Here is a 12605-nt window from a genome sequence, read left to right as displayed (position 1 = left end):
AACAAAAAAGATCAGTAATACTGCCCTTATTTAAAACTGATGTTTTGTTAATCATACATTGTTGCACTAATTTTGTTTTTTAAACTACTGCATTAAGAGATGATTTATTCTGACTACTAAGTTTTTGGAGGCCTCCCTTAAATTCAGTACACAAGGACAGTGCCTCACCCAGCTCACCCCAGTGCTGGCCCTGCCGCTGCCCATATCCATGCAGAAGAGCAAAGAGCAGCTGGAACACTAACAAAACCACAATCCAGTATCAGAGCTCATAGAGTGCACAGAAGAGGCAGCAGAAACCAAAGACTGCTGCAGCCATCTGTTAGTTGTAGGTGGAAAAGATAGGTTTGTAAGCAATCATTGAAGTTTATAAAATTATTTATTAAGTATTAGAGAGAGGGGAAGGGAAGGATAAAGAGAGGGACAGAAACATCGATGTGAGAGAGAAACATCAATCGATTGCCTCTCGAACATGCCCAGACCAGGGACCAAACTCGAAACCCAGGCAAGTGCCCTGACCAGGAACCAAACCAGCGACTCTCCACTAGGGGGATGAGTGAGCCATACAGGTTAGGGCTAAAGGAACACTTCTACTGCTTTGTGGAAGCTTCCAGATTTCCCCCTCCACTCTGGGGAATTTCTTTCAAATAACTTTTCAAGTCATCTAGAATAAAAGCAGCTTCTACCCCAGTAGGTGCTGGAGATAAACAGGCCAATCTTTCGTATTCCATCTGTTATTTTGCAGGACCCCAGATCATGAAAATTGAAGATTTTAAGAGCTGAAGAGTTTGATTTTACCCTCTAGGCCAGAGCTCAGCAAGTTTCTTCTAACAAGGGCCAAATAAATATTTTAGGCTTTCTGGACCATTTGATCTCTCTCACTACTAAACTCCGCTTTGTAGAGTACAAAAGTAGCCACAGATGAAACTTAACGAACAGGCATGGCTGTGTTGCAATAAAACTCTATTTCAGATCAGACAGAGGGCTGGGGCTGGCCATGGCCCAAGCAGACATAGGAGCTTGCCACCCCCTGCTCTGGGCTGACGTGATTAGTCAAAAATAACCACAAAAGCAAATCTCTATGGAGCACCTACTGCGTGCAGGATGTTGTCACAGCACGTCGTGTGCTTTATTTCATTTAATCTACACTTCCATGAAGCAGATACTATGGGGAGGCCCACACAGGTTCAATGCCCAAAGCTAATGAGCTGCAGAGCCAAATCTGAGCCTGGGCGGCCTAACCGCAGGTCCGCCTTCATCGCTTTGCTAGGAGGTCTCCACGGCACGCTGCTCGAGGGCTCTGTTGGACTGGAACTTCTTGATGACCTGGAGCTGCAGTATTAAGGAAATAAAAGTGCTGCGCAGACTTCATTTTGTTTTCATGAATTATACATATCCAAGAACTTAAGGTCCCTGTCCACCTGGTGAACTCCTGTTCAAATGTCAAGTCTTGGCCCCATTATGTCCTTCATGAAATAAGCCTCCCCTGACAAACCCCTCCATGACTTATATGCTTCCTTCTGTGCATTCCAACTGTGTCTTGTACCTCCTTCTGATTCAGTATTTACCATATTTTACTAAAATTCATGTTAAATAACTGCCATACCTGCTAGATTTTGGAAGACCCTTCTAAGTAAAATCATACATAAGATGAACATCTTGTACATCTATGCTCATTGCAATAGATGTGAATTCATAATAAATGTAAATTAAAATAATTAAACCAGCCAAATGTATCCTCACAACCTATAACTCTGCTAAGAAGCTATAAAGAGCTACTGTTCTCATTTTTAAAGATGACTGGCTACAACTAAGAACTAAGAACATGAGCTCACACTCCACTGCCTCTACACATTTCCAGCATGAGGTGGGACTTCAAACCTTAGGACTTCTCACCTTTGAAAACTGCAAGAGGCTCCCCAGACTCAGAGAGAACCCAGCCCGAATGAGAACAAAGGACTGGAGGTAAGAAAACTGTGCTCACGGAGTGTCCTGCCCTCTGTCCTATCTGACACACAAGAACAGGGCGAGCACAAGGACTCTAGGGCAAAACAAAGGATAGGATGCACATGATGAGGTTAAAAATGCAATGATGAAGAAGGAAGTAAAGGTGACTCAATCAATAAATACTTTATTGCTTTACTGTATTTAAAATACTTGTACACATAACTAACAGTACAAGTCAGAATATTGTGTTAAAAAAACAACAACAACCTCTAGAAATAGGTATAAAAGGGATGCTGGGACAGAAACTTCAGCCTGATGCCCAGAAGAGGATTCCAGCAGGGCCTTGAGGGCTGCATAGATGTTGCACAAGCCGTTCTTGTTATATTAACAATGACTGGATTTTTCTGGACAGACCCCGTATGTGCTTGTATTCCTCACGGTCTTATATAAAATGTAAACCTACATATATTTAATTAGTTATGTCAATAATTTCTTCATAGGATATCAGCTTGTAGCTAAACTAAAAAGAATTTTTAGCTTCATATGATTTAAAATTATCAAACAAGATTATATCATTCTCCTACACATGTGTCCTAATAGATTTCAAAACACAGGATCTGGAATTCTAATTCTAGGTACAATTCACTCATCAGCTTTCTTTAGAGACAGGCAGAGTGTTTGAGACCTGCACTGAGTATATGACAAAAGACTACAGATACAGTAGCAGCAATCATGCATAAAAGTCATCCTCTACCTGAACACATTCCATTACAGTTTCCATCTATTTAAAACTATCATTTTCTTTTCTTTACAAAAAAAGTTTTAAAGCTTTGAGGTTAAATGAACTGTGAGCAACCACTTTGCAAGGTAAATAAAATCACTCCTTTTCTTAAGTATTTTTTTAAATCTACAGCTTCCAAAAATATAAACAATACACATATCAAGGTCATTAGTATTGAATGCCTATTGGGTTAAGGCACTGGCTTCTACACATAGCTCCACATTGGAATCATCTGGAAATCTTTATACAATGATGACTGGCTCCAACCCCAGACACTATGACCTGTCATGAAGATTTTTAAAAGTTCCTGAGGTAATTCTAATATGTAGCAAAGTTTGGGAACCACTGAGTTAAGGCAATAATTTGTTTAGTTTTTTACATTTAAACACTAAAATTTCAAATACCTAAATTATAGTTTAGTCCTACCTAACATCTGAAAGGGTGGACTAAATGAAAAATGAGTAATACTTATCCATCCATATATGCCCTGTTTTCTGTCCACAGTGTATGACCATAAATCTACACAATCAATCCATCTTGCTCTGGAAAGTTCAGAGCATGAAGTCCAACCCCCAGCCAGATATTTAAAGCCCATAGGATATGGCCTATATCCATCTTTCCTGCCTCATCCCCCACCATTCCACTGCACACATCCTATGTTCCAGTCACACCGAAGGAGTGTTGTCTGAGCATGCCAAGCCCTTTCACAGATCTGCACCTTCGCAGATGCTCTTCTCCATCAGAAATGCCCTTTCCTTTTGAGTTGCCTGGCAAACTCTTCCTACTAATTGCCCAAGACTCAGCTCAGATAGCAACTTTTTATGACAGTCCTTGGTCCCTCTTTTTCTATACTTTCTATACATTTCTTCTCCACATGACCACATTGTATTAAATGGTTTTCTTGCGTGTTCCAGAACTACTACCAGAGATAAGCACCTGACTTTTCAATGACTAGCACATACCTAGCACATATCATATGCTACCAGTATGAAAATGTCTATCTCTTTTAATACAAGTCAATCTTTAAAATACTAAACAAAGCCAAAAGAAAGGTAAATGCTGTTAAAACATAAGGATTAAAATGTGATGAGAAATATTATACCCCATTGATAGTAAAATCCAAAGGGAGAATTGATTCAACTGACACATATCTAGAAACTAAGATTCTCTCTACAATCACAATCTTAAAAGGGAAAGTTTTAAAAGGCTACTTTAAATTAAAATAAAATCTTAATGCAGTAACCTACTCCACAATTACTGGCTGAGCATGACTAAATATGCAAAAAGAAATATATCAAGTTCTATTGTGCCCTTACTTTTATTTTCTTGTTTCAAAACAAGAAAAGAAGGGAGGAAAGAAGGGAGGGAGGGATGAAGGAAAGGAAAGGAAAGGAAAGGAAAGGGAGAAAATATTCCTTTAGTTGACAAATCTGTTGTATAGTTTTAAACATAAATACATTTCTAAAAAGAACAAAATGGTGTTAAATGCATGAGTGGTTGTCATTCTGCATTAATATATTTATGGGTACCTGTTATAAACTTTTCAGCTTGTCATTATCAAAGGGGCAAATAATTGATTCTTTTTTTAAAATAAGTAAGATCTTAACCATATGGCACACCTTTACTATAAAATGTACTGTCAAGTATGTTTTCTCCACAACAACATACTAATTGTTGGATACTTTGTTCAAAGATTGGTTTTTGTAAACAATGATTGAAAAACTTCAAATGGATCAACTATCTTTTAAAATTTTTCAGCAAATTGATAAGCCTTGCTATGTGACAATAAAGACAAATTTTAACTTTTTTAAAATGGTAATAAGCACATTGAAAACTAAATATTAAAATAAACACTGAATGAATCTTTGTCCTCTTTAAAGTAAGTGCTAACCCACTCTCAATAGCACAGCACTGTCAGTCATGAAGGAGAGAAACAAAACTCTCAATTCACCCTCTCTTTCTTCTCATTCTTGCTGGACCTTCTAAATTTTTCCTATTCTTCCACTCCTATTATATATTCAGCAGCAGTCTAAGCTAAAGGCATTTTATGGGGCTCAAAAGACATAGTGGCCTCTGCAGCTACCAGTTAAACAATATGAAGAATCTGATTTCTGCTTTGATGCTAAATTTAGAAACCATGCAAAGGAATAACATCCATGATTTTCTTTCATTTCACCAAGACTTTCTTTATTTCTCAAGGCCTAAAATATATCTAGGTCTTGGGGTTCTCCTTTTTGCTTCAATACTTAATTACCTAACTACCTGAAAATTGATTGTTGTATATTTTTCAGATAGTCATTGAGTGGTGAAATGACTTGTTTCATGCTTTTCTAACCTTATTATAGTAAGAGCAAATAATAATAATAATAGCTAATATTTAGTCAGTGCTAGCCCTGTTCTAACACAACAAACCTAAGACACCGACTTATTATTCTCATTTGCAAATAAGAAACTAGGTTTAGGAAAAATAAGTAACTTGTCCAAGGTTGCACAGCAAAAAAGTTGTAGTGCCAGGATTCAGAAACAATGCTGTTCATCTTTATTCTAAACTCTCCCATGGGAGAAAATGACCCATTGTGTGCTATTCTATTGCATAACAGTTTATCTGAACACGTTGATGGGGGAAAAAATGGAAACGGCTATGCTCATTTACCTACTAATTTATTCAACAAATATTTATTAGCTCTTCAAAACTTCCTTGTTTGACCTTAAATCCTTTTAAATGTTTTTAAGTGTTTGGTACGGGAGGCAAACTTTGAATAAATGCTGTACTTCACTTTAATGAAAAATGCCAAATAGTCTATATTATAATACTGAGCTTTAAGCTGGTCATCAGAAATTCTTTCTCTTAACAATCTCATGGAGGACAACCTTTATGAGAGTCCTACAGCTCTCTATTCACCAGCCTGCTTGTAGTATAGTTTTTACAAACAGCTTTGAGAATGACAAGAAGTAATGTTGCAGCACATAGAGATGGTTGGGTTCGAGGGTTTTGTCCTTGCTCACAAACTCCAATTTTGTCTTCCAGGGGAAGTTCTGTCCCTTCCCTAGGACTGGGGATGTGATGTTCTTTTAGCCAGTGAGACACAAAGAGGTATCTGCTGTGGGGCTTTAGGGATGCTTTTCTCAGTCTTACAGGAAGTCCCAAGACAGAGATATTCATGATTTTTGCTCTTTGACCTCATAGGATGTTGAGATAATAGTTGGAATTATAAGGAGCACAAGAAGGAAAGAAACCTACTCAGGATAACAGAGTGGAAAGACAAGAGGAACCTGAATATTTGATGGCATTGTCAAGCCCTGAATTAACCAAGCCTGGACCCATTCCACCTCTCTATGCCTAGTTATGTGAAATAATAAACTCTGATGTTGAATGCATTTTGTGGATTCAAAGTAACCCAATACTATGATATGGCTGAAGAAAATGTACAGTCATGTTAGGTAATATTATTAGAACTAGAGACTCAAGATTATGGTTGCAAAGTCTTATAAAGCTCCACACTCATCATCCGTTTCTGGAATAAGTAAGGTATACAATATTAAAAGCAACATTAAAGAACAGGAGAGTATTACTAGTTTACCAGGAGGGTGAAAGATGTAGAGACCACATAATCTAAGGACAGGCTGAAAGAATTACAAATGCACAGTTTGGAAGAGAGGAGACTAAATGGGGACATGCTGGCTATTTTCAAGGGTTCTCATGGAAAAGAGAGATTGGGCTTCATCTCTCCACCTCAGAGAACGGCATTAGAAGCAATAGTTAGTTGCCATGGAGAATAGATCTAGGCTTAAGAGAGCACTTTTCTAAACCATTATAGCAATCTAAAACTTAGGGACGTTATCATGTGAGATAGTGAAGACTGAGAGACCATCATGAGGAACATTCTAGAACAATATTTTCCAGAACGTAGTACCTACAGGGTGGAGCAAAGGTAGGTTTAAGTTGTATGAGAAACACAGTTTATTCCAGTATTATTATTAATTATTATATTATTTTTAATACAAACAACTGTAAACCTCCTTTTGCCCCCTTCCCCCAGTACACACACCATTGGTTGTACAAGATGATTATAATTGGTACATACACTTTATTTTATTCATTATATTTTAACATACATTAAAAATTAATAAATGTACATACTAAGCTAGCCATAAATTCCATAGCTTCATAAATATAACTGTTTTAGGATAGTGAAATAACAACATAAAACTCATTTAAAGAAAGACATTAAATTGATTTATCCTATTTAACATAATTAGACATTTTCTGATCTGTTAGTTATAGCCCTAGAATTTAATAGATAAGCAATACACAGCACCAAAGATTTAATAAACAGAAAAAAATATTTCTTGAGGAAAGATGTATTTTAAAAAAACATTAAGTTAATTATAATATAAGTAGTATAAGAATATGGCAAAAATCATGAAGGTACCACAAAACTTTGAATTTTGGACATTCTACTCTGGAAATTCTTGCACTCGACATCCTGGAACTAAAGTTCCTTCTTTACCAAAATTGTCTTAATTTTTCAGCAATTCTATAAAAACATGATCATTTATAATGACACTTATTCAAGAGCCTTCACACTAAAATAGAGGAACTAAAATTTTCCATTATTTTCCATCACAATGTTAGAGGTACTGACTTTTAATAGCTATAGCTATAAAATGATGGCTGGAATCCTCATAAAACTAATCTTTTATCACAAAAGTCTAACATTCTCGCATCTGATAAGCATTTACTAAAGACCTTCGATGAGCCAAGCCCTGTGGTAGATACATACTTGATAGTAAGTTTTCATTTGAAGGATCTATTGTTACCTCAAGAAAAATTTTTAAACGTTTAAAGTAAAATACCAAAAGAGAATGTCTTAACCATCACATTCATTAAAAACATATATGTATTTTAATGACTTAAGGTCAAACTATTTTCTATGCTACCCATACACACACACACAATATCTAGACAAATGAACCAGATTAGATTTAGCCTCTTCTGTAAGCTCCACCTCATATTCAGTATTTGATGCCCTTGCTCCACTGTAGTCTGAAAATCCTCAGGAATCCTACTGAAGACCTAGAGGCCATCTTGTGATGTCTTTGTGAAAAGTCCGCCTACCTCTATCTTGAGACAGAGTATGGTAGCATATTCCTACAGCATAAAGAAAGCAACGGGGCTCTCTGGAGGAACTGGTGCCAAGCTCTGTTTACTATTGGCGGTGTTTTTACCGACTAATGAGAAGCCTGACCTTTTCTTCTTTCCCAGTTCCTTAGTTCAAGAGGTATTTTATGTTTAAATGATCAAATAATAAGTGACATCTAACATGTACGACAAACACTGAACTTCTTGTTCCCTGAAGACATTTCCCCATGATTGCGTCCCCAAACGCATTTCATCCAAAGGAAAATCATAAACCCAGAAAGATTCCCTTCCTACCTCCTGAGTGTGTTCCTTGTAGACTTGTAGCGGCCCTGCAGCTTTGGCAGTGTCCCAGAGCTGCAGTGAGCCGTCCCCACTACAGGTGATTAGGACATGTTCATTGTTCTCACTCCAGGTCACATCAAACAAACCATCGTTCCAGTCAAAGCTACAAGAGAAAACATTAAATTTAAAAAATCTAGTTATATGACGAGGTCTGTCCAGAAAGTATTCAGCCATGTACTATGGAAAATAGAGGCATTTACTGAAGAAGATATAAGAAACACTGTACATAGGACAAAGACACCTCAGTCCCCTTCAAAGTAGGCACCTTGGGACCTCACACAGTTCTCCCAGTCACCATCAGCTGTCCTGTCGTATTTTCCTGAATCTCATCAAAAGTTTTGGGAAAAGGCAGGAGTCACAGGGCACCAAATCTGGGCTGTAGGGGAGCTGAGCCATCCAGGTGATTTGATGTTTTGCCAAAAAACTCTGCACAAAGATGTGATTCACGAGCAGGTGCATAGTTCGCAGAGAAATGTTCAAGCTTAAAACAAAATCTGATGCAGATTCGTTGCTCTTCTTGCTCAGTCATTTTGAATGTGACGGGCACACAGCACACATGCTCACTCAATGGCATCTACCAACCCCACTGACTAGTACCGTAGAGTTATCACTGTTCACACACGCGCATTCCAGTCCACTCTACTTGGCTGCCAGGTTACATCGATGTCACGCAAACCATTCTTATTATATTAACAATGGCTGGACTTTTTCTGGAGAGACCTCATATAGGCAGTTGAACGTAAAGTAACAATAATAACTACAGGTTTTTTTTTTAAGTTTATCACATTTTAACACATTAGTATCTCACCTGGTCTTCGCAACTATGAGAAGTAAGTAGAACAGCCACTTGGCATTTGCAGAAACAAGTTCAAACAGGTGAAAAGAATAGTCTAATTCATACAGCTAGAAAACTGCAAAGCTAGATTAAAATTAGGCCTCATTATTTACATGAAAGCATGCTGTCACACCTGGGCATTCACTTGTTTTTTGTGGTTCAGAGGCAGGACCAGCAAGCACTTTAAAATACTAACTTAGAGCAAAAATTTCAACTTTTCCCATAAATCTGTCGCTTGAGCTATGAGCAGGCAGTCATTTTCGGAGAGCACTTCCTTTCCGCTCCCTACCTCTGACTAACTCTGATGGAGGTATTGAGTCCACTAGTCATACAGACAAGACATTCATGGAAAGAAAGGGAAAGAGTCATACATAATCTACCAAATGGATAATTAGCACCTCAATGAGTGATGCTGAACCACATTAAGAAGAGAGCAAAGATAGCAGTACACTAACTAGTTCATTTTTTTATGTTTAAGTTTTATAATTTCTAAATGTACACTAAGAGACCAAAGCTTTGGAAGAAAAATGACAATCAAACTTAGTGGCAAAAATAAGTTCTTTACTATGCAAACGCTGAGATTTCTTTTATATTGCAAATTTAAAAATTGAAAAACTTTCTGGATAAAAAGATTCAAAACCTAATTCTACTAAGGCTCTAATAGAAAAAAGAATACATATAAGTTAACAATTAGAGAGCCACCTTACCTTCTAAAGAGCCTAAGCCCAGATTCATTTTCATCCAGTATTAGCAGGGTTCCACAGCCTAAGGAGAACAAAAATTGAGGTCATACTGTTGAACCTGCCAGGGGACCACCTAAGGTCAAGGAGAGATCAAGCACTGAGTACCTAACTTTACTACTATGAATTTCTCCCCAAAGTTACCAAAACCATGTACACAAAATGATCAAGATGTATTCTCCATTTCTTTCTATATTGTGCTTCAATCATTAAATATGAAACTTATCATCTCACTGATACTTGGAATCCAGACCCCCCTAAGAAAGGAGATATTTGAGTTCATATTCTGTGGCCAGGGAGGTGCCAGGCATGTAAACCTCCCAGATATGTGTTATCATCCCTATTTACAAGTAACGAACCTCTGGCTTACAGAGCCCCAGGACTCTGTTCTACTACATCACACTGCCTCGCCAATAAATTGAAAATGCAACATGGGATTTTAAAACACAATACCTGATGGAATTTGTCACATACTTGGTGGTAAAGTGCTAAACATAATATATAAGTTATCTACCAAAGAATTATCATCTTACTAAGGGACTAGCATATTTTAAGTTATATTTGTTATAGGAACTGGGGGCGGGGGGCCTTGGGGGTCTTTTATTTAAACATGACTGATTTTTTTAAATCCAACTCTTTTAAAGGTTTTGTAAAGAATTTAATTCAAAATATCACAAACTCATGGGTCTTCAACCTAAGTGGTGGGCAATTATTGTAAATTTAAATGTGCCAGCACTAAGAGCTAATGGTGAAAATATAAGAAAGCAATTATTTCTTTCCAAGTTTAGAAATCACATTATTCTTTCAGCTGTAGGACCAAACAAAAACTACCATCAAAAGTTGACATTATGCAGTGATTTCTTTCATTTACCTTCAGTGTGCAAATAACAGCTAGCATATTAATTACAAGAAGAAAAATTAAGAATGGAACCCAGCCTCATATGTGGAATCTAATGAACACACTGAATTAACAAGCAAAATAGAGAGAGACTCATAAACAGCAGGCTAACAGCTATGGGGTGGGGGTGGGGGTCGGGGTGGCGGGATTAGGGAGTGGGGTGGGGGAGTTAGGGGGTGGGATGGGTTAGGGGGTGGAAGGGACCCAGCAAAAAGGAAAAAGGACTTGTGGACAACAGTGTCGTGATTGGAGGGGTTGTGGGATAAGGGGGTTTAAGGGGAATACATGATAATGGAAAAATACAATAAAAACAAATAAACATCCAGAAAACAATTAAAATAGAGAAAAAGAGAAAAAAAAAAAAAAAAGACCAGAACCCTGCCTTTCGATCTACACCATGACAATTGACTTAAACCCCAAACAAATGCTTGCAAATGCACTCCTCCTGAGACAGCAAACGGTGAGAGCACAACGTGATAAATTTCATGATGGCAATTGCCAGGAGATGCCAAGCAGATGCTCGGGGGCACTCGATTTACGACTGACAGCCCGAATGCTGACTATGGGGAACGTGGACCAATTAACAGGTACTAGGGTGACCTAGAGGAAGGTCTTCCAAGTGCTGTGGTCAGGTCGGACCGGTCCGACCCGTCAGAAGAGCTATGCAGGCTAAACACTGTAGGGCGGCGTGTGCCGGGAAGGGGAGCGAGCGTTTCGGCTGCCAGTGGAATCGGTGCGCTCTTGGCAATAAGGACACGGGCCACTTGGAACCTTCCATGTGCTACTTCCGCACCGTAAATGGGGGAAAAAATTGACACTATCGCCAGACCAGCTCCCCACACTGGACAAAGGAGGGAGCAGGAGGCCACCGGTTTCTCTGCTCCCCCTGGCGTTCAGTTGCGGAGCTTTCTACGGTGGGAACCGCTTTCCGACCCCGGGGAGAAGCCGGGCTAGGCTGGTCCTCGTCCCCGTCCCCGCCCCGGCGGCGCGGCGCGGCCCGGCCTCACCCGCGATTCCATAGTGCTGCGAGGCGGCGCAGGCCAGGCGGCCGGGAAGGTACGGGGAGAACTCGGCGGCGTAGCCATGGCGGCCAGGCACCCTCAACGTCCGCACCGACCCGCCGTGAGCGGTGCTCATCCCGCCCGCCTCCTCCAGACCCCTCAGATCGGAGGCGGACTGGTCCAGAGAAGTTAGAGACCCAGAAAGACTAGGCGGAAGTAAATGCAATCGGCTGCCCTGCTTGCTGGATTTCTATTGGTCAGCAAATGGAAGGGCATTGACTCCAACGGAATTCATTTTTGTTTCGGGCAAAACAAATTCACTCTACAGGCAATAAAACAGTGCAGTGTGGGTTAGGTAGTGAGTCTGACAACTTGTTTTTGCATATCAGCCTCCACTGCGGGGCTTTCAGGCTTTTATTAATTCATTGAGCTTTTGGAAGACTGGCATCAGGGAATGTCCCCAATGATTACAAAACGAGCCAAGCTACAGAAAACTGAAATCATGCAGCAAGTCCAAAAGACAATTTAGTGCTGTGTTGCCAAAGATAACTTGGAACAATATTAAATCAGGAGGGAGTGAATAAGGAAAAGAGACATAATAAGCAACTAACTTAAAAAAAATTTTTTTCTTTAAAAAATTTTTTTCACTACATATATGGTATAGTAATAAGTACTCAGGTAACAGAGCTAATTAAAACAAAGTCTTATTCATTTGTTCATTCACACATTCAAACATTTACTAACCATGCACTATGTGGAGGGTGATCATATGTAACTTATCTGCCAAACAAGACACTTTTGAGAGTAAAAGAGGGTGCAGTTAATAAATGAGCCAGGTGAACAGGCACACCTAGCTATATGATCAGTTTAACTACACACCAAGTACAGTGCTAGGAACTTGGGATTCAAAAGCAATAACAT

The 12605-nt window shown here is 39.0% G+C and overlaps 1 protein-coding gene across 1 annotated transcript in view; it reads right to left on the bottom strand.

Moving 5' to 3' along the window:
• The window catches only part of PEX7 (peroxisomal biogenesis factor 7), a 66423-nt gene extending 54504 nt beyond the window's left edge, over positions 1 to 11919 (bottom strand). The window contains exons 1-3 of the mRNA XM_090280668.1: positions 11691 to 11919; positions 9753 to 9810; positions 8163 to 8313 (exon numbers count right to left, since the gene is read on the bottom strand). Of these exons, the coding sequence (XP_090136794.1) occupies positions 8163 to 8313; positions 9753 to 9810; positions 11691 to 11820 (339 nt within the window). The 5' untranslated portion in view covers positions 11821 to 11919. The remainder of the gene's footprint in view (positions 1 to 8162; positions 8314 to 9752; positions 9811 to 11690) is intronic.
• Positions 11920 to 12605: the final 686 nt, after the last annotated feature.

Source organism: Furipterus horrens, unplaced genomic scaffold, assembly GCF_987537825.1.
Source record: "Furipterus horrens unplaced genomic scaffold, mFurHor1.1.pri manual_scaffold_6, whole genome shotgun sequence".
NCBI classification, from domain to species: domain Eukaryota; kingdom Metazoa; phylum Chordata; class Mammalia; order Chiroptera; family Furipteridae; genus Furipterus; species Furipterus horrens.
This window is presented reverse-complemented; position numbering and strand designations above follow the sequence as displayed.